At 43.6% G+C, this 22,764-nt stretch overlaps 1 protein-coding gene across 2 annotated transcripts; it reads right to left on the bottom strand.

The window, feature by feature from the left end:
- Nucleotides 1-638: 638 nt before the first annotated feature.
- Nucleotides 639-22,302, bottom strand: ALDH18A1 (aldehyde dehydrogenase 18 family member A1). Of its 2 annotated transcripts, none has more exons than XM_075843103.1 (18): nucleotides 22,178-22,302; nucleotides 19,105-19,202; nucleotides 17,356-17,573; nucleotides 16,688-16,837; nucleotides 16,494-16,598; nucleotides 14,197-14,355; nucleotides 13,075-13,165; nucleotides 11,282-11,406; nucleotides 9,399-9,543; nucleotides 8,973-9,046; nucleotides 7,986-8,085; nucleotides 7,285-7,505; nucleotides 6,843-6,980; nucleotides 5,399-5,594; nucleotides 4,840-4,961; nucleotides 3,267-3,453; nucleotides 3,045-3,140; nucleotides 639-1,432 (listed from the first exon to the last, which is right to left on the bottom strand). In XM_075843103.1, the coding sequence occupies exons 2-18, from the start codon at nucleotides 19,196-19,198 to the stop codon at nucleotides 1,251-1,253; spliced, it is 2,403 nt and encodes an 800-aa protein (XP_075699218.1). In that variant the 5' UTR covers nucleotides 19,199-19,202; nucleotides 22,178-22,302; the 3' UTR covers nucleotides 639-1,250. The 2 variants fall into 2 exon arrangements, with proteins under 2 accessions (XP_075699218.1, XP_075699219.1); XM_075843104.1 differs by having other exon boundaries at nucleotides 14,203-14,355.
- Between the last annotated feature and the right edge of the window lie 462 nt (nucleotides 22,303-22,764).

Below are 22,764 nucleotides of genomic sequence, written 5' to 3'. Positions count from 1 at the left end.
TCTCGTAACCGCTGCAGCCAATCACCGGCCTCATCGGTGACGCCTGCATTCATGGCAAAAGCCCGCCAAGGCCAATAATTGGCTGCAGCATGAATGTACGTAACGTCGTCACTGCAGGACAAGCAAACAAAGGGGCGAGTTTTTTATTTTTTATTTCAATCTATTTCTTACTGTCAGGCTAACTTTTCAAACACCCAGAAAGCCCTTTAAAGATTTACTGGGTTCAGGAGACCAAGATAAATTAAAGCCATTTTCAAAAATGTAAGCATGGGCAATGATGAGGACCAGGCGTCAGCGTGTTCTGGTTGGTGAGGCCCAAGTAGAATAATATTGAGAAGCTGTGCTTTAAAGAGGTTATCTGGAGAGATAACGTTGATGGCCTATCCTTAGGATAGGCCATAGATATCCGATGGGCGGAGGTCCGACTCATGACACCACCACAGCGCTGATTGGCAGCAGTGCCAAAAGTCAGGCCCCCACCAATGAGATATTGATGGCCTAGCCTGAGGGTTTTCTCTCTCCAGATGATTAAACAACCCTATCAGGTCGACATCTCTTATCATATTCCCATAAGAAACTTTCAATGTTACTTCCAAACATTATTACTATATATCAGGGCAGTGATAGAAGAAAGAACATTTCCTTAAAGTTTTTGACAAATTTATTGAGTGGAATTAAACATTTCATAATTTTCTGTCTTAACCGGTCGGTCACCAAGAACCATCTGTACAAAGTTAGAAATTTCAAAAAAAAAAAAAGGAACAAAAATACTTTAGGAATTGAAAACAATGAAATGGTATCTTCAGATGTCCGTACAGCACTGAGGGATCTAGTTTGTATTCGCCTGTCCCTTCATTTAGACTTTCAGTAATCTCTTAGCTGGTCTATAAACAGATCGCTGTTAAACTAAATGCATTTTAATATAGGAATTTGGAGACATGTAAAATAAATTTCAAGTTGAAATCTCTATGGGCTTCAATTTTTAACTTTAAAAACTTAGCAGGAGCTCTACGCCGCGAACTTCCCAAGAACCGTATTATAAGTGCTACTCATTGACCAATACCAGGATTGTGCAGAATGAACGTAAGATCATCGGTAGCCGGAACGTACATTCACTGCATTGATGAAGGTTCTGGATAAACTGGGGGTCTCTGCATAGTTTCTCACGTAGGAGGACTCCGACTTTGCGGATCTGTCCGGTTAACCCTGACACTAGATAAGGTCTGTACTGGCAGAGGTCGGTCTGGATTCTAGCTGCTGTTCCTCTGTGGTACGGGAATATTCTCGTGTAGATACGTCATACTGCCTTGTTCAGAGAAATCGGAGACTACGTGATTCTCCCCCCGCAGTAACCACTTGGTGGTAAGTAGTCCCTCTATCCCCACCGGTCCCCGAGCATGAATCCTGGCTGTGCTGATGCCAACTTCCGCTCCTAGGAGAGTAGAGGAACATAAAAATCTTTAGGGAGCCTTAAGAGGAGGTTTTCCCACAAAACACGTGTGATCGCTGGGGGTCAGGGGACCAAAAGTTATCTACATGTGTGATTGCTGTGGGCCTGACCGCTGGTATCCCCCAGCAATGAGGATTAAGGGGGACCAGAAGTTCCCTGAAGTGCCCCATGAGAATGGAGCGCTGGTGTGCATGCTCGGCCAGTGCTCCGTTCATTTCTATAGGACTTTCGGGACCGCTGTCTCCGGCAGCCCCATAGAAATGAATAGAGCGCAGGTCGAGCATGCACACCAGCGCTCCATTCTCATGGGGCACTTCTGTGGACTTTCAGTCCCCAGTTCTCATTGCTGGGGGTCCCAGCGGTCAGACCCATTGAAATCACACATGTAGATCGGGGATACTTGTGTTTGTGGTAAAAACCTGTTAAGATATCATTATTAAAAAATACTAAATTAAAGATCTTCAGCCATCAATTGACATTAGGAATCTATTCACGCTGCGTTTGCAGTGTAAGTCGGTGTAAGACTGCGCTATTCCATACAGTTGGGTAAAAAAGGAATCCACCGTATACCAGCCCGACGGGAGGCCAAAAGGACACTAATTGTGTGAATATCCCATTGTGTCATTAGTATTTACCCCTACTCAGGGTTCCGTATGGATGCCTTTTGGTTATTTTCTAATAAAATGCATTTATTTTGTGTGTTAAAAATAAACTTTTGTCATTTACTTTTAAGAAAACGCAGTATTTTACTTTTGCAGCTTCTATATATCATAATACATCGAAGCTGCAGAATCCCGTTCATAGCCGAATCAGTCAGTGGATCTATGTTGACTTGATCAGAACTGAACTTAGAAGATCGCTCAGGAGCCGCTGCACACTGAGCCGTCAGAACGTGATTCTGCAGCTTCTATGTTCTGTGATACATAGAAGCTGCAGAAGTGAAACGGTGCATTTAAAGCAAAAATAAAAGTAATATTACAAACGTTATTTTTAACACAATAGACCCCAAAAGGTGTCCATAGCCTTTAAGTGTTGCCATTAGATGTAGTGGTAACACAATTATAAAGCTGTATTCAAACGTCAGTCAATTTTAGTATTTCTGTAGAAAATTTAGCAAAATCACACATTTTGACGAAATTTTTAAAAACATTGTAGAAAAAAAAAAAGAAATATACACTGACGTGTGAACACAGCCTTACAGTTTGCTGCTAATTAACAGCTTATGGTGTATTGTCAGATTGTCTGTACTTCAATTTGTTACTAGATTCAACAAGGCAACGTCTTTAGGAACACAAAAATGGCGCTGAACATGTATGGGCAGGTGAAAGGTTCTCTTTAAAGGGGTTGTCTAGGATTAAAAAAAACATGGCTGCCATCTTCCAAAACTGGTGCCACACTTGTCCACAGGTTGTTTGTGGTATGGCAGCTCAGCTCCAATCACTTAAATGGAACAGAGTTGCAATACCAGACACAACCGTGGTGCGGTTTTTGGAAGAACGCAGCCATGTTTTTCTAACCTTTTTAAGAAATTTAAAGCGGATCTCTGATTGGCTGCTATGTGGCAAATAAAAGGTCTAATGATCTAAAAACGTACCTAGTCCAAAGCGGTAACCGTCTGAAAATCTAGTGCTGGTGTTCCAGAATACACATGCGCTGTCCACATGCTGAAGGAAATATTCTGCGGTCGCTTCTGTAAAGTCAAATGATAGAGATCATGGTTTCTTATATCACATCAGGTCAACACGTGTTTGTGTATATATACTTTTTATATATATTTTTATTGTGTATATAGCATGTATCAGGGCAGAAGCTTTACCGTTCTCAGTAACGATCGCATCAGTGTGAGAGCTGCCATACTTGTGGATATGTTCAATGGCATCTTGAACGCCATCCACCACTTCAATGCAACACTCCAGATCTCCATATTCTGATCTCAGGGATTTTACCTCGGAGGGGCTAAAGGTCAAGTAGGAGGCAAACTTAGGACCGGCATGGATTTTTACCTGCACATATAAGAATTGAATTTAGTTACAAGATATGAAAATTTCATAATATAAAAAGGTGTGTTTTAGAACAACAAACCATCCATGTACTCTATTACAGAGGGGGTCCCCCGCTAGAAGAGCAGCTCGCACTCTGGCAGACAGGTGCGTTATGTGGACGGCCATTCATTTCCAACGAATAGTCAAATTCAGATTCTCTCTACGCCATAATAGCGGATCACTGAGGGGTACGAGAAGCCAGACGTGGTAAAATCAGCCAGCTTCATTTTAAAGATGTTGCCCAGCCACAGGATAGGTCATCATTATATGATCGGTGGGGGTCTGATACACAGACCGATCTGCTGCTCCAGCTGCCGGAACTGCAACTCTGCTCCTATTCACTTAAAGAGAAACAGAGCTGGAGCTCCACCGCTAACCCGTGACTGGAGACATCTGCTTCTGGTATGGACATCCGGTGCCTGGAGGCAGCCGGAGCAGCTGATTGTTGCGGGGCCCGGGTGTCAAATCCCCACTGATCATATACTGATGACCTATCCTGTGGATAGGTCATCAGTTGTCCGTGACTGTACAAACCCCTTTAAAAAAGGGTGGTCTTCAAGAGACAACCTTTTTTAAAAAAAAGTTTAAATGGATAAGCTATAGCCACAATAGTTGTAGGAGCAAATGTAGATGTGGCCACATTTGTGCGCAGCCATCGCTACTGGAGTCTATGGGAGTTAGGAAACCGCGGTTGTGCTTGTGCCCGGAACTCATATAGGCTTCAGTGTATACAGCTGCGAACGTTTGCTGCCAATGCTCCTCTTGTATGTGCCCTTAAGTTATAGGAGAAATCTGTGCTCTCTGCTGCAAACAAAAACAGTGGTGTTTCTAAGGCCGGATTCACACGAGTGAGTTCAGCCTGTGATATATATACGGTCCGTATTTCGGCAGTATTTCCTGGACCGAACACAGTGCAGGGAGCCGGGCTCCTAGCATCATAGTTATGTACGACTCTAGGAGTCCCTGCCTCGCTGCAGGACAGCTGTCCTGTATTGTAATCATGTTTTCAGTACAGGACAGTAGTTCCCGGACAGGCAGGGACTCCTAGCGTCATAGACAATGATGCTAGGAGCCCGACACCTTGCACTGTGTTCGGTCCGGGAAATGCGGCCGACATGAGGACTGTACATATCACAGACCGAACATGCTCGTGTGAATCCGGCCCAACAGTCAATGCATCAAAGAACTTCGTATCAAACACAAATGTATAGCAATAATGGGGTATTTCCACTCCAGACTTTTATGGAATATATATATATATATCCTGGATAACCCCATGAAATATAGTGATGTAGTCATATGTGAGCGTTGTGTGATAGATCTACATGTATATGAGCCATAGATCACCTGTTCCACTCGCAGCATGTCAATGATTTGGTCAAACAGCGGAGTTCGCAGTACATCGCGGTGGATGAGCAGAGTCTCCATAGCGTTGCAGGCCGCAGGATACTCGCACTTTGAATCCCGTACTAAGGATCATAATCATAACATCAGTACCAGAAAGATAAGGGCAATAAAAGTAACATTTATTTAATCAGATATCAGTGGGGTCAAACAGGTGCCAGATTTTCAGATCATCTAGATTAATGGAAATATTCAATTCCTGGAGTGGGTTATAACTGGCCACACACTTGAGTCAGCTGTATAGTTTTGTGGCGGAGTCGGTAGGAATAGCCATCGGCCGAACGACTCCACGCTAGGCCAAGCATGCGTGAGAATAAGCGGCTGTAAGGCTCTAGAACCATCTCTACAAAGAATCGGGTATGTTGAAATCCACCATTCCTTCTCCACCCCTCCGACATCTTTAGTTGGGTGAGAGTCGGAAGACCCCCATAGACAGGTAGTCGGCTAACTTTTATCTATTGTGTATGGGCAGCTTTTTTGGCTCAAAGTCTACTGTACTTACCAATCCTTGTGACTTTCTCCACACTAGCTTCACTGTCCACATAGACGTGACAGATGCCCTCACTGTGGCCCATGACGGGTATTCCCTTAGCGGCTTTCTGAATGTCCCTGACCAGCTGAGACGAGCCGCGTGGGATGATCAGATCAATCATCTTATTTAGGCGGCACAGATCCTCAACCTCTTCTCTGGTGTTCACCTGTAATACAACACACAGATCAATGACCGCACATTAATAAATGACATCGCACCAAGAAACAGGTTCATCTAGATCTCAGGAATATGGTCACAGACTTTACTCTCTGACCTAAGTGTACTCAAAGCAGGACTTCAAGGAACAATCCAGAAATAACAGATAGTGTTCTGCTTAATGCAGGGCATGGGGGGGGGGGGGGGGCGGAGCATGACAAAGGAATTCGTTTTTTGGTTTCCTTGAATCCGTGTCATGCTCCACCCCCTCATGCACTGCACTACACACAGCGTGTATCTTGTAAATCAACTGGTTCTCAGTGTAATCCATAGTGAGCGCTTCTCTTTCTAGCCACTTTCTGCTCAGACTAGTAGACTTCATAAGGGGATGGACCTTCTCGATTACATCAACATATCCTATTACACAAAGAGTTGTCTAAAGCAGATCACTTTAAGGGTAGGAACACGCACACAGCGTGTTCAAGGCGTATACGCTTGCGTCGAGCTGCACAGCGTATCCACCCTGAACACCGCAGGGAATGCCGTTCCAAAAAACCGCACCACAATTTCCGCTGAGGAAAGCATCGCCAGGAAAAAACAAACACAAAAACTTTCATACTTACCCCTTCCCTCTCTTCTGTGCGTAGTCCTGGGATGACGTTGCAGGCCATGTGACCACTGCATCCTGTGATTGGCTGCAGCGGTCACATGGGATGAAACATCATCCCAGGAGGCCGGACTGGAGAAGGCAACTCTGGGTAAGTATAATTTTTTGGGTGATTTTTGCACCATTTTGTTGCGGGTTGTAGCATCCCATCGAATTCAATGGGGGATTTTCTGCAATAAAATAATTCAGTGTTTACACTACGTGTGTCCCTACCCCAAAGGGGGGGGGGGGGGGGGTTTTTCCAGGAATCCTGCATGATATTTAATCTATGGTAATGTCACGTCTTGCAGCAGCGTTGGGCTGCGACAGTACATGACATCACACAAGATTCCAAAACAGGGACTGACGTTTATTATTTTTAGAGTTTAGGCCCATACAACCCTACTTTAAAGTGCTGAAAAACCCCTAGTGGATAACGGACCATGCCACTAGGAGGCGGTAGTGTTGGTCCCTCCTATGCACCCTGGGTCTCCTGCAGACCCTCACGTGCCGTATATCCGCCTAACTAAATCCTCAACATTATACAAAAATATTTTCAATGACATCACATTAATAAGAAAGAAAAAAAAAAAAAAAGGGAAGAGAATGTACCAGCTGGATGGCATCCTTTACTCCGTGGATAGACAGGGCCTCTTGGGTGAGCCGGTACAGCATCTGGTTGCTATTAAACGCCTCTTTTCCTCCTTTTAACAACAAACCATTGCCACTGGCTATAGCCAATGCAGAAACCTGATAAGAACGGCACAAGGCAAGAAAGAAGAAGAACAATTTACCACATATAGGGGAAATCTTCTGGCATCTGGATATGTATGTACTGGACAGTCATTAAACTCAATAATAACACAACATGCAGTGAGCTCCCCCTAGTGGTGGCTGCAGGCAGAGAGAATGTTACCATTTAACTCTTTGTCTATTCTGAGATCTGTATCTTAAAAATGGAGCACCAATTGTTAAATATGTTAGGATGACAGAATTTTGGACCAAATAAAATTTCACAAGATAGAAATATATAATTCATCGAACATTAAAGTACCTGGGGAAGGCAGTCTGGCCGAGACTCAAAAATAACAAGCAGGACTCCTATAGGAACAGTAATTTGTTCCAGCTCTAGTTCCTTGGCGATTCGTGTTCTACGTATAACGCGTCCCACGCTGTCCTGGGAGGAGACAGCTATCTGTCGGAGTCCTATGGCCAAGCTGTTCAGTTTTGCTGTTGATAGGCTTAATCTTTTCAATAGCGGAAGTGCCAGTCTTCCTACAAAAAAAATAAAATAAATGCAACCAATATTAAAAACTAAAAGCCCATTTCACAAATATTAATACATTTTATCAAGAAGAGAAAATATACCCCGTAGATCTCAGTGAAGAGCCACCACAGGAAAGATTTTTTTAAAAAAAAACAAAAAAAAAGTCTGCAATTTTTCCATAGAAACAGCGCCACTCTTGTCCATGGGCTGTGTCTGGTATTGCAGCTCTGTCCCATTAAGTTGTATATGGCTGAGTTGCAATACCAGACGCAGCCTATGGGCTAGAGTGGCGCTGTTTGTGGAAAGAAACAGAACCTTTCTTCTAATCTCATACAACCCCTTTAAATGCAAATCCAATGCTACTATTTTAGTATGTGCATACCCCTTTTTGCTCAATGTTAAATTCAAATTATTTTTTTTGCTTACCAATGTTAGGCTCTACATTTCCACATATCAAGTGTAAAATTGGATATTTGGAAATAATTTACCTTTTTCCTCTGCTTCTTCCATATCCTTCCTGTTTGCAGCAAGAATCTCATCTCTGTGATCAGTCAGTAAATCCGCAAGGTGATAAATGATTTCTGCCCTCTGTTGTGGGAAAGGAGAAAACATTAGCACATTTTTTTTTATATTATCCAACATGAAGTTCAATCGGCTCCGTGAACAACTTCGTATTCTCAAAATAGTGTCAAGATAAAAAAAAAAAAAAAAAAAAGTAGGATAATAGCAATATGGCCTTACTGCTTGATGTAAGAATATTCACTGCCTACTGCCCAGTTACCAATGGCCCAGCCAGGTCCTACTTACACACTTTTTAAAAATGGGTTATCCCCATCCCCATAAATTTATGATAGATGCAGGTCCCACACTTACCTCTAGAACGGGGCCCCTTGACCCCCATCCTGCCTTCTCCCACTGTTGCTGGGCTCTGGCCACTGACTTACGAGGTGGCTGGGTTATCCGAGCAGCCAAGTGCGTTTTGATACGCTGTTTCCGGTTCTCCCATAGAAGTGAATGGGAGTTAGGGAAACGGCATAGCTCAGCGTGCTAGGCTGCTTCCATATTCGTGACTACCTGGACCGTAATTCACTTCTATTGCCCACAGACACCTTCCCGTATACTTACGGGAAGGTGTCCGGGCCGTAGAAAGCCTCCGCAAAAGATAGGACATGTCCTATTTTTTAATTTTACGGACAGTGCTCCCATACTTTAGAATGGGAGCACGTCACGCATTTGCTGGCAGCTATCCGCGCCCATAATCACGTACCATGATTACAGGCACGGTCGTGTGCAAGGAGGGCCTCAATCAGTGGCCAGGAAGCAGCAGGAGCTGGACAAGGTAGGACAGGAGTTAGGGGGACCCGTTCTAGAAATAGATGCGGGTCTCATAGCTGGATATGCCATACATGTCTGAGGATAGAATACGCTTTTAAAAAGGGACAGTACAAAGAATTTTAATATTATATTTTCATCACCTGCTCCGGGTCCAGTGCTGCCAGAGTCCTTCCGCCTGACCGGGCCATTTCAGCCTGCTGCTCCACAGTCGGCCCTGGAAGGATCAGGAATAACCCAGAATTTTATGGCAGAAGTCAGAGGAGTTCATACTTTAGAGACACACTTATACATTTCACACACGGTACAGCAATGCCAGACGCTGGACTTGCACATTAAAAGGGTTGTACAGGATTAGAAAAACCTAGATGCTTTCTTCCAGAAACAGCTCCACATCTGTCCCTGGGCTGGGTCTGGTATTGCAGCTCAGCTCCACTGAAGTGATTGAGGCTAAGCTGCAATACTACACACAGTCTGTGGACAGGTGTTGGCGCTGTTTTCGGAAGAAAGCAGCTATGTTTTTCTAATCCTGTGCAACCCCTTTAACGTTATTATATTATTGAACTCACCAGCAGGTTTTACTTCTGAAAAGAACGTTCCAACTTTTTTCCCTTCTACAATATCACTGATTACATGGCCAGATATTTTTGGATGAGTTCCATTGGCAATCACGACAGAGGTGCCACCTTGAAGAGCCCAAAGTGCAGCCTTCACCTATAAAAAAAAAAAAAAATAAATACAAAAATAATCTAGACACTCAACTTGAAATGAATAGAAATACTTTTTTGTTTTGTCACTAAACTTTAGGAGTTCTCTCCCCCGCACCTACAATTACTGCAGAATTACTTTGCACATTGGTCTCCTCCCAAATTTTCCTCATGGGAAATGTGACAAATGGGGTCACTTTTGGGGGGGGGGGGGGGTGTTTCCGCTGTTTTGGTCCCTCCAGGGCGCAAACGCAACATGGCACCGAGAACTATTCCAGCAAAATCTGCGCTCCAAAATCCAAAAGGCGCTCCTTCCCTTCTGAGCCCTGCCGTGGGTACAAACATCAGTTTATGACCACATATGGGGTATTGCCGTAATCGGGAGAAATTGCTTTACCAATGTTGTGGTGCTTTTTCTCCTTTATTACTAAAAATGAAAAAATTCTATGTTTTAGCAGAAAAAAAAAGTAGATTTTAATCTTTACAGACTAATTCCACTAAATTCTGCAAAAAAACAACAACTGTGTGGTCAAAATGCTCACTATACCCCTAGAAAACGCCTTGAGGGATGTCGTTTCCAAAATGGGGACACTATCTGGGGGCTTCGACTGTTTCGGCACCACAAGACCTCTTCAAACCTGCCATAGTGCCTAAAATATATTCCTAAAAAAAAAAAAAAAAAAAAAAAAAAAAAAAAAAAAAAAAAAAAGGAGGCCCCAAAATCCTCTAGGTGCTCCTTTGCTTCTGCGGCCTGTGTGCCTGTGTTTCAGTCCATTAGGACACTTGGGCCACATGTGGGATATTTCTAAAAACTGCAGAATCTGGGCAATAAATATTGAGTTGCGTTTCTCTGGTAAAACCTTCTGTGTTACAGAAAAAAAAATGGATTACAAATGAATTTCAGCAAAAAAAATGAAATTTGTAAATTTTACCTCTACATTGCTTCAATTCCTGTGAAACGCCTAAAGGGTTCAAATACTTTCTGAATGCGGTTTTGAATACTTTGAGGGGTGCAGTTTTCAAAGTGGGGTTATGGGAACTTTCTAATATATAAGGCCCTCAAAGCCACTTCACAACTGAACTGGTCCCTGAAAAAAATAGCCTTTTGAAACTTTCTTGAATATGTGAGAAATTGCTGCTAAAGTTCTAAGCCTTGTAACGTCCTAGAAAAATAAAAGGATGTGGAAAAAAATTATGTAAACAAAGTAGACATATGGGGGATGTAAACTAGTAACTATTTTGTGTGGTATTACTATCTGTTTTACAAGTAGATACATTTAAATTTAGAAAAATGCTAATTTTTTGCTAAAATTTGAAGTTTTTCACAAATAAATATTGAATTTAAATCGACCAAATTTTTTCCCTAACAAAGTACAATATGTCACGAGAAAACAGTCTCAGAATCGCTTGGATAGCTAAAAGCATTCCAAAGTAATTACAACATAAAGCGACACGTCAGATTTGAAAAAATCATCTGTGTCCACAAAGCCAAAACAGGCTGCGTCCTAAAGGGGTTAAAACTTGTGCAAAGTAAAAAAAAGTAGTTGTTTATGGCAACCAATCAGGTCAATGCTCCAAAGGGCCTCTGAAAAATGAGAGGTGGAATCTGATTGGTTGCCATGAGCATCTACTTCTCTTCATACCCACTGCCAGTCCACATGACCTCAGCTAAATGATCAAATTGCCAAATGTTTCTGACCACAACACCAAAATACCTCAAGAAAAAAAATAAAAATAAAAAGTACCTTGGCCTCCATGCCTCCCATACCAACTCTTGATTTGTTCCCAAATGTCACCGACTGCTGGTCTCCCGGATAAAAAATGTCAATGAGTTTGGAATCATCAGACCCAGGCGGGCTGTCAAAAAGTCCTGCAAGCAAAGAGAACCCACGATGGTCAATGAAAATGCTTTCGAGCCCTACTCTTCTTCCATAATGGAGTAGACTGGTTTTATCTAGAATCCAAAAAACTCAATTTAGAAGCAACTGAGGAAAAACGACGGATCTGAATGTTCTCTCACGGCCATCAACCCACGCGCTAGGAGGCGAGAGCCAAAACTCTTGAATGTGAGAAGAGTAAATGGACTGATTTTGGGTATAATGATAACTAAAAAGGGGACCATTCACCTCTCCTGACATGTCTATTTTAGTAAGTATTTGTATTCCCCATGAAATTACAATTCTGGAGCATATTTTCGTAGTTGTGCCATTCCTCTGTTATTCCTTCTGGAAATGTATAAATAAATGGACAACTGGGCATTACCATTCCTGCTGTCAAAGAGGTGAGTCCCTACAGCCTCACTGTTAGCACTGATTGGACAATGTCAATCTTTACAAGGACACCCCCCCCCCCAAATGGTAACACCCAATTGTCAATTTTTTTCGAGGAATAACAGAGGAACGGAATATAATTATGTACTAAAACCAGACATGTCAGGAGACGTGACAATGTTTAGCCATCTCGGATTGAGATCTGGGGAATTTGGAGGCCAAGTCAACACCTTGAGCTCTTGGTCATGTTCCTCAAACCATTCCTGAACAAGTGTGGCAGGGGCATTATCCTGCTAAGAGAGGCCGCTACCATTAGGGAATATCACTGCCATAAAGGGGTATACTTGTCTGCAACAATGTTTGGGTAAGTGGTAGGTGTCACACCCTCATAAATGCCAGGACTGAAGGTTTCCTAGCAGAATATTGTCCAGAGTATCACACTGCCGCCGCCGGCTTGTTTTCTTCCCATAGAGCATCCTGGTGCCATCTCTTCCCCAGGTAAGTGACGCACACGCACCCGGCCGTCCACATGTAAAAGAAAACGTGATTGATCAGACCAGGTACCTCCTTCCCTTGCTGCATGGCCAAGTTCTGATGCCCACATGCCCATTGTAAGCACTTTTGGCTCTGGACAGGGGTCAGTATGGGCACTCTGCAGCTACCCAGCCCCATGTGCCGCTACACTGCCCCAAATATATTAAAGCTGCGATGCTCTGCGTGTTCTGACACCTATCAATCATAGCCAGCAGTAACTCTTTTAGCAATTTGTGCTAGTTAAAATTACGGGATTGGACAAGAAGGGCTAGCCATCCCTCCCCATTCACATCAATGAGTTTGGGCGCCCATGACCCTGTTGCTGCTTCGCCAGTTGTCCTTCCTTGGACCACGTTTGGTAGTTACTAACCACTCCATACCGGGAACACCCCACAAGACCGAACATTTAGAGATGCCCTGACCCTTGTCACAGTCGCTCAGATCATTACAGTTGCCCATTTTTCCTGCTTCCAGCACATCAACTTCAAGGACTGACTGTTCACTTGTCGCCGAATATATCCAAACCCTTCGACAGCTACCATTGTAACCAGCTCATCAGCTGATGGCGCAACACCAGCATTGCTAACGCTCAGTTGTTGTGGTTGACTCCTAGTCCTAGAAAGTTTTAGAATGACTTGGCTTACGATAGGAGAACATTACGGCAAATAAATGGGGTCAAGTCCGGTTATCACTGTAGAACGTTGGCACAAAATACCGTTATATAATCCTATTACCTTCCACATCGGACAGGACGATGATTAAATCCGCTTTCATTTCAACAGCTAGTCGCGCTGCCAGGCTGTCATTGTCCTTGATACTGATCACCTGTGAAATAAACCAAAGTCAGCAGAGACGACCTGTACCAAATGAGAGAACAGACTGGATATAAAGAGGGAACAGATCACATGAAGCGCGAGAAGCCAGCAGCGTGGAAGATGGTTGAAAAAGAAACATTGCACAACTTGTAAATGAAGGTCAGAGGAGATGCCCACAGGCAATACACGATCATTTGCGATCAAGAGGGTCAAGCTGAAATACCGCCATTGATTTGCATGTATAAATTCTTTAGTAAGATGTTGAGTATTAATTTTTGACTTTAGATATAAGGCCTCACAAAGTCCCTGTACAGTGGTGCACAGGATCCATATAGCTACGTATTGGGCTATGTTCACACTTGCGTTGTTACATTCCGTTCTGCTCAGAGGAGCACAACGGAATGCCGGAAGGAACGTGCACGATAAACACCACCTGCGGCCGACGGAACCCATTGACTTTAATGGGTTCCGTCAGCTTTCCTTCAGGGTGTCCGTGGTTTTACCGGAGACAATAGCGCAGCATTATGCGCTATAATCTCCGGTAATCTCGGCCGGATCTGTGACGGAGGCCCCTAGAGATTCCTCCGAGCAATGTATAGAATCCAAAGCACACAGAGGTCCAGCATGTGCCCATACTTTTCCATGATCGCTGTACTATCGATCCGTGAGCATCTCCTTTGAAGAATGAATCGTACACATGAAGCATAGTAGTTAGTTTGCAGATTAGATTCTACTGCCAAGATCCAGTAAATCTTCCTGGCAGCACAAAGCGGACAACGGTCTGCCAATGCAGCAAATTCCCATGTATAGCCAGCCTTGCATTGATGGATATTACAAGGCTACGCCATCAACGTGCGATCAGGAGAATGGCGTTTTATGCCAGACACGTCCTGTACATTATACTGTATTATATAATGGCCCTTGGCTGTATGTATACATCACCTACGTTCCCAGTCTTCAGCACTCACGTGTTAGTCAGCCATGCACTAGCACTACAGCAAATCTGAATGCAGCCGCAACCCACAGAAATACTTCACCCACATTTACCCCCTGCAGATCACTGTTTGGTTCTGGAGGAGGAACAACAGCATCGTTGGTATTAATAATTGGCACAATGTTCATCCTTAGTAACTCATGTAAGGTGCCATTTAAATTCCGTCTTTTCTGCTCATCATGAAAATCCAGGTTTGTGACCAAGATCTAAGAGAAAATAACAAAATCAGGTATAAACTGCAGATAGAAGTATAGACAATGGATGTTTTCATTCTGGTTGATAGGTCCTGACATCTGCATACTTGCAAACCTTCGCACATAATATAGTCTATTTACTTATTAGTATATACTGGAGGAGAAGACGTAACCATGACAATCAGAATGAAAAAAATCTATAGTTTACATTGCTCGATATATTTAGAAGAATGGAGAACGGTGCAAAATAGCAAGCAGATTTATATTAGAAAGGGACTTCAAATTTTAGGACTAAAAATCATTACTTATAAAAAAAAAGTTTTAGGATCCCTTTAACTGGTTGAGGACGGTGGAAGAGTATGCTCGTCATGAGCGGCAGGACAATACCGCTTCATGACTAGCATACTCATGCTGATCGCGCCGGCGCAGCAAATGTGCCCATGCAATCGGGAGCGGGGCAACGGCTGTAACACAGCTGCAACCCTGATATAACGGCTTAGATCAAAGAAACCTCTGATTGCTGCTGTTAACCCTTTGAATGCAGCGATCAATGCGGATCATGACATTCAAAAGAAAAAACTGAGGAGGGAACCCCTTTGATCGTGTCACAGGGATTCCCTCTGCCGCGATCAAGGGACATACCAAATAAGGACAGACAGCTGAGCGTCCATTGAAGGACCCCAGGACTGTGACCATATTCCCTGTTAGGGTACTACTAGTACCCAAGCTACTATACCGACATATAAAATAGTCCTATGGGAAAAAAAAACAAAATAATAATAAACACAGCTGCAGCGGAACTTTTTTTTTTTTAGTACTTTTTTCCAAATAAAAAGTTAAATAAAACGCTAATGTATATCTACCCAAAAAATGGCACTTAAAGTAAAACTCGTCCCGCAAAATAACAAAGCCTGATACAGATAAGTCGAACAAAAAAGAATTGAAGTTCTGAACGCTGGGATGCAAAGAGAAGAAAAAAATTCCAAAAATGACTCGGGCCCTCAAGGCCAAAATTGGCTTAGTCTGACCTTAAGTAGTTAAGTCAGTGAACTATACCCTAGCACACATGACCCAACTGATGGCAATAAGCCCAGGCTTAAATTTCACACCATTCTATTTACCGAGCCAAGTCACCTCCCTCGCCAACGGGTCTTTTCAGGTGAAATCACATGGCCAGAATGGTAATATAAATATCACATATTCGTCTGCAGTAGAGGAGGGTAATAAAACAAAGGTCTGATTATGATGCTTGAGAAGTCGGCTTTCCAATAAGGACAAGGTCTGCACAAGTGCAACAATAAGAGCAAAGTTAAAAATTAAATATAGTCTAAATTTTTTAAACTGTCTTTAACTAAGGTGACGGTCAGTGAACCAACACATGCACGTAGAACAATTCCCTACAATAATTCTATTAGAACAATTCTCCATATACAAAAGGAAGCAATCCAATAACAGAGAAACTGCTTCCCAAACAGTACAGTAGCCACATGATTATAGAAGACTGTCTGTATCTTAAGCTGAATACAGGCTGCTGCAAACAGCATCCTGCTGACAGACTGACAAGACAACAGCTGAATTCCCTGCATGTACTGGATCCATCCCACTTGTTCGGGGTCTGATTGAGTTTTTATGCAATTCCTGAAAGTGGGGACAGTAGAGTATGGAGATGGGCCCGCTGCACTAATAATCCAAACGACTTAAAACTGGAAAATAATAGAGCACTCTCATAGTTAAAGAGCACCCCCGTTCCCCTCACCAGGCTGCTGTGTATCTGGCTGTATACAAGGCAGCCATCAATCACTGTGAGGAGTGAGGAATTTATAATATCGACCTGCCGACAGAACATTTGCCAAGTTTTTCACAGGCATTTTTCACCCGCTGCCATTGAGCGCCGTGGGCAAAAACCGCCGCGGAAAACGCGATCTCTGCCCCTCATTGATGTCGTTGGGAGGTCAGAGACGGAAACGCCCGAAGAGAGGGCATGTCTCTTCTTTATCCTGCGAGCGGGAAAAAAAAACGCCTCCGCCTCTCATTGAAATCAATGGGAAGCAATTTCGGGCATTCTTTGGTGCCGTTTCCGACGCGGTTTCCACGTAAAAAAAAAATGCCGAAATACTCTGTTAACTACCCCTAACTCTGACACCACTTACCTGGGCCGCACAAATGCTGTACTGGGTAAACATGGCTTCATAGAGTGCCATAAGTCCGCTCTGGCCAGCCGCCGCACAGGCTCGCGCCTCCAGGACCGGAACTTGCTGAACAGATGAAAAAGATTAAAAAAATGGCAATTAGAACTCACATTTGCTTTATTTGCCATGAATGGATACAGGACTGTTTCGCTCACCATGTCTTTAAGCTGGTTTTGCCCGGAATGCAACGCTTGCCTCACACTCTGCGACAAAAGGATTTCATGGCGAAGACGCTGTTTCCCAAATGCCACAGCCCCACTGGTCACAATCATCATTTCCCGACCTTGGTTCTGTAGTACGGACACCTGCAAGAGAAGAATAGTACATCCAGGTAAGGCTCTGTTCACACCAGAGTTGTGATGCATGTTCAGAATATATGACAAGACCATTTAATTTTCACTATTGTGTACACAGCACCTCTGCAGAGTGATGGTAAGACACGTATTGTACCTGGCACTTGAGCAAAATCCCCCCACAGATATTAAGATATGAGAAGAGGTGCTGTGACGCTTTGGCTTGGGCTGGAGATTTGATGATCGAGCTTTACAGACCTAATAGGACGCCTGACGTTGGGTAGACAGCTGGTCTGCCCCTATGTAACCCGACAATGACACAATATGGGTGGCCATCTATAGTCTACATTGCCTACACCCCAAAATGATGTCACCTTTTATATTATAATCTTTAGTATTTGCTCTGGTTATCATGATATAAGTTTTATGATCGATTAGTCAAAATCTGCAGCAAGTCCAAATCAACTTTCTTCAACCACTCTCCATGTAAGACATCCAGACAGGTCACACACAGTGCCAACGTTACTCACCTGCTCCACGATGGATGCCAACCGACCCAGTGCTAACCCACACTCATCGCCTCGCGTCACCACGGCGCTGCCAAGCTTTACCACAATACGCTTGGCATGCTTTAGCTCGCTGCGGTGCACAAACGGCTTCCCATGCGAGCGGATAAGCGGCATGGTCATAAAAGGAATGTTGCTCCATTGTCTTGCATGATGTTGAGCAGTGACGGAGGCTGGAACATCTGCAATAAGAACCAATTAGAACTACAACACCCATCAGCCAACCAGCAACTTCTTCCCTATATCACTTATTGTACAGTCAAATAATAGTTGATCCATAAAGATTAGGAACAAATCCCAGCAGCGACGCGGACATTAACTCCTAACTGTCCTAGACCACCAGAGATGTTGGTATTAACCCCTTCACGACCCTGAACCCCAAAGATATTAGATAATAGTCGGCGTGTGAAGCCGCACCGCCGAGATCACATCCTCTTTTTATCCAACCAGTATTATTCGGTGGAAGAGGTGGCAACCCTACATGGCGACTAAAAAAAGCGGCCCTGGTGATCAGATCGCTCTCCCCATTCTACATCTATTTGGTAAGCTGTCATAGGCGTGCAGCCGGACTGTCACTTTAGTAATAGACAGCAGGTCTTACAGGGGTTTCCTAAAGCTTGGAAATCTACAAAGTGTAACCATTGTGATTAACTGTAAATGAGCCTTAAAGAGAACCTGTCACCTCTCCCGACACGTCTGATTTAGTAAATACTTACATCCCTCATAATATAGCAATTCTGGAGCATCTTTTCTTAACTTTGCTTTGTGCCATTCCTCTCTTATTCCTCCTAAAAATGTATAAATAAATTGAGAACTGGGTGTGACCAGTTGGGGGTGTGTCCCTACACAGACTGCCACTGTCCAATCAGTGCTGACAGAGTGAGACTGTGTAGGGACACGCCCATTTGACAAGGGGAATGGTGACACCAAGTTATCAATTTATTCATACAATTCCAGTAAGAGTAACAGAGGAAATGGCACAATACTGAGTTGTAAGAAAAGATGCTCCAGAAATGTTATTTCATGAGGAATACAGGGATTTACCAACACAGATTTGTCAGGGGAGGAGACAGGTGATTGACCTATGGGGAAAATGGAGGTACCCTGACCCCTGATCGGCCAGACAAGGCAGCGGCCACATGCATCTGTAGACTGAATAGAGGGGATGGCCACACAGTTTATGGAAGTCACATTCTTCCAATAGGTGGGGGACCTATCAGACATTTATGGCATATTCAGTGTACACCAGGTATAAAACACACAAACTGCTCAACAATAAAAGTATTGTAAATTAAAATGAATCGGTTATACCCAAAAAACGGTGTTAATTGTAAACGTTCGGCATCAATTTTTATATAAGTGAACGGGAAGAAGCTGCAGGACCAGGCCCACCCACAAGTATGTAGGACCCGCTGTGCCTGTGCAAACAATTAAGTCGATGCGCCGAGGATTGTGGGGGCCCCATCGGTCGAAACCCACAAACTATAAAAAAAATTGTTGGCTTGTCCTAAAGTAAAATTCCTTTAAGGGTGGGGGCACTACAACAACTAACTACAGGGAGAACTGATCTTAGTGATCGAATCCAGCAGCTCTGATGTCTCGAGAATTGGGGTGCCGGTAATATTTAATGTGCAACTTCATTCACTGCTCCACATAAAGAACAGGAAAACAAAATCTACAGCCAAAGTAGTAAAAAAGCAAAAAGCTACTTACATTTCAAATGAGAAGATACTGTAGTCCGAACGCGGGAAAAAAGCGATCGCCCATGGGTGTGGCCCCGACAACTCAGCGCAGCCCGGCACAACATTTTGCTAAGGTAGAATGGAAGCAGCATTAGTAGTCACAGAGTTTTACACAACAACACACCCTTAAAGTCTATAAAAGTACTGGCCATCAGAAACCACCAGCCCCCCGTAGACAGGAAATCGGGTGAATTTTCTGTTGACAGAATGTCACCATTGATCACATGGAAATTTTGTGTCAAGTTTTGTTTAACAGGGGTCCATAAAGGGTTATCGTATAGCTATGTCCCCAGTGCAAAACTAACCCCTGGTGGTTTACAACATTAAAGAGGCTGTCACCAGATTTTGCAGCCCCTATCTGCTATTACAGCAGATCGGCGCTGCAATGTAGATTACAGTAACGTTTTTATTTTTAAAAAACGAGCATTTTTGGCCAAGTTATGACCATTTTTGTAGTTATGCAAATGAGGCTTGCAAAAGTCCAAGTGGGTGTGTTTAAAAGTAAAAGTCCAACTGGGTGTGTATTATGTGCGTACATCGGGGCGTGTATTATGTGCGTACATCGGGGCGTGTTTACTACTTTTACTAGCTGGGCGCTCTGATGAGAAGTATCATCCACTTCTCTTCAGAACGCCCAGCTTCTGGCAGTGCACAGCATGTTCTCGAGAGATCACACTGTGTCGTCACTCACAGGTCCTGCATCGTGTCAGACGAGCGAGGACACATCGGCACCAGAGGCTACAGTTAATTCTGCAGCAGCATCAGCGTTTGCAGGTAAGTAGCTACATCGACTTACCTGCTAACGCCGATGCTGCTGCAGAATCATCTGTAGCCTCTGGTGCCGATGTCCTCGCTCGTCTGACACGATGCAGGACCTGTGAGTGACGTCACAGCGTGATCTCTCGAGAACACGCTGTGTCTGCACTGCCAGAAGCTGGGCGTTCTGAAGAGAAGTGGATGATACTTCTCGTCAGAGCGCCCAGCTAGTAAAAGTAGTAAAAACGCCCCGATGTACGCACATAATACACGCCCAGTTGGACTTTTACTTTTAAACACACCCACTTGGACTTTTGCAAGCCTCATTTGCATAAATACAAAAATGGTCATAACTTGGCCAAAAATGCTCGTTTTTTAAAAATAAAAACGTTACTGTAATCTACATTGCAGCGCCGATCTGCTGCAATAGCAGATAGGGGTTGCAAAATCTGGTGACAGAGCCTCTTTAAATAGCAAACGTATGATTACAATTTATTAGATTACAAGAAAAATGTTGCTCTTCTGCGCAGTTGTTTCTAGGACAGCAGTGAGGACGCCACTAGGTCTGCCATGGGGATGGCCAACCTGCCTAGAATGATAAATCTCCTAGTCCCAATTCACTGCCTAAGGGTTAATTCACATAAGGCAGATTTGTTGCAGAAAGTCCATATTGGCTGTCACTCGCTGTCACTTGTCCACACGTAACGGAATTGCGGAGTATTTTCCGTCTAGAATTGCGAATGGAAAATACAGTAGCAGCATAGTGGGTAGGATTTAACAAATCTGGACAAGCCCGAACAGAGGTTTTAACAAAGTCATTTTTTTATTATTTAGGTCTTGGATCTTAAAGAAATAAAAAGTACAATTATTAGAACGAGAAAGACAATAACGAAATAATCAAATATGTACCAAGAAAGCTGAACACATCACACACCAGTCTGTGGCTCAATACTCGCCGTAGAACTACAAATATGTGCATGTCCTGCCAGTCTCTCACACCGTGCCCTGCTACCCACAACAGAGAGCCCTGCCCCCAGTCTAGTGACTGGTCTCGTGGATTTCAGCAGCAACCAATGAGCAGGGACGATGAACACAGAAGATGATGAAACCCTCGTGCAGGATTGCAGGTCACAAAGAATAACAATGGGAAAAAGTGGAACGTGCTGGACACAACACACACACAAATATACAACTGCAAGGATGCAAATAACTTACAGGCTACAGCGGTTATACAACTACAACTCCCAGCATGCCCCAACTACAACATCGAAGAAAATAAAAGTGGAGTGAAAGGACAGGTCAGACCTTGAAAAAGTTTTAAACAATCATCAAGTGATGTGCAACCCAGTTTTATAGAAGTAGAGATAAATTTATGAAAAGTTCTGCAACTTTCTAATAGACTTTGTACTTTAATTATTCACTATTGTCAAGATCTCTGCTTGCTCTCACTGAATGGAGACATAACAGAGATTGAATGTCTGATCACGTACAGCTGGCACAGGTGCACTACTCGTCACAAGGGAATGTTCTGACAGACTAAGGCTTCGTTCACATGTGATGGTAGTGTGCAGTATTTTGCAATGTGGTCATTGGCCGCACGGTTTTCGCAGGTTAAACGCCACCCGGACAATGACCACATTGCAAAACCAGCGCAATCCGCACTAAAACGCATTTGGTTCTTAAACCGGTTTTGATGTGTTTCTCAACCGCAACGTGTGAACGTACCCTAATCCTGGAAATCACACACGCAGTATTTGTGGCCTTACATGTGACAGTCGCCTGACTGCATTATACATGGTTTGGGGCATATGTGAACGGGTGTTTAGCATCACATGGACGGCAAGTTTCTCTTTGCATGGCGTCTACACGTAACATAGCGTTTGGAAAGCAAAAAATTGCAAAGAAGGATCCATTAATTTCGAAGTAGGTTTTTCTAAATAAATAAAAATTCTCTTGGACTGCCCCTTTAAATGAAGCGGTGTATTTCGGAAGATTCCGGATGACAGTGACCTGACATTATTGCCACGTTGTCCATGAGATGACAGGAGAGGGGTTGTATCTATACCCAAATTGCAACAATGTTACAAACTTCCTATATACTAGATACATATATACAGATCAGGTGCACGCAAATAAATCACAAAATAAACTTCTGCAGACCAATCAAACTAGAGCAGACAATACCAAACACACGCAGCACAATCTGGCGCACGCTTGCTGACGGCGCAAATTAATTTATGAATAGGCAAAAGGCGCAAGTCAATCCGCGTCTGTGCGCTCGTCCTTACCCCTCACTGCCCGCGAACTCCAAGATCTCCCGCAAAACCGCGGATTTACTACAATTTATCCAGCTCAAAATATTGTCCCGGCTGGCATGGCCCACTGCACATGCGCAGGGTGCACACGTAAAACCAGACGCGCATGCGCGGCCAATTTCCTCCACGCCTGCCAAGTTCCGCTCACTGAGCATGCGCGGCGTGGTGACGCACTTGTGTGACTGGCTGTGCGACTTGGAGGGGAGTTCCTTGGTTGCGGTCGTGTAAACGTGTCAGTCAGTGTATATGAGCGCAGGCACGTGGTCATGGCAATTTTTAAACGTTTTCTGTTTATTTTTTAGTTGCCAAACAAAACAATAAATATAGTCCGGAGTTATCCAGCGATTTTTTTTGTTTTCTTTTTTCATCTTCGCATTCTGAAATCGGTAATGTTTTAATTTTTACGTTATGTTCACACTCTGCCTGCAAAAATCAGCTCCGGTTTTTTTAAGTGGTTTTGCACCACACGCGTTTTCCGTTTGGAAGTTTGAGGCAGATTTTCCTCTCCCTGTACTCCGATTTTCGCTGAGTTTTTCGCCCACGGCCATTGAGCGCAGCAG

This window comes from Rhinoderma darwinii, chromosome 11 (genome assembly GCF_050947455.1).
Source record: "Rhinoderma darwinii isolate aRhiDar2 chromosome 11, aRhiDar2.hap1, whole genome shotgun sequence".
Lineage (NCBI taxonomy): Eukaryota > Metazoa > Chordata > Amphibia > Anura > Rhinodermatidae > Rhinoderma > Rhinoderma darwinii.
This window is presented reverse-complemented; position numbering and strand designations above follow the sequence as displayed.

Coding starts and splice junctions, on each gene's coding strand:
- ALDH18A1 (XM_075843103.1), bottom strand. CDS start 19,198: ATGTTGTGCCGGGCTGCGCTGAGTTGTCGGGGCCACACCCATGGGCGA. Junction 7,506..7,985: donor GGAAGAAGCAGAGGAAAAAG/GTAAATTATTTC, acceptor TTTTTTTTGTAG/GAAGACTGGCACTTCCGCTA. Junction 3,141..3,266: donor TGCGATCGTTACTGAGAACG/GTAAAGCTTCTG, acceptor TTGACTTTACAG/AAGCGACCGCAGAATATTTC.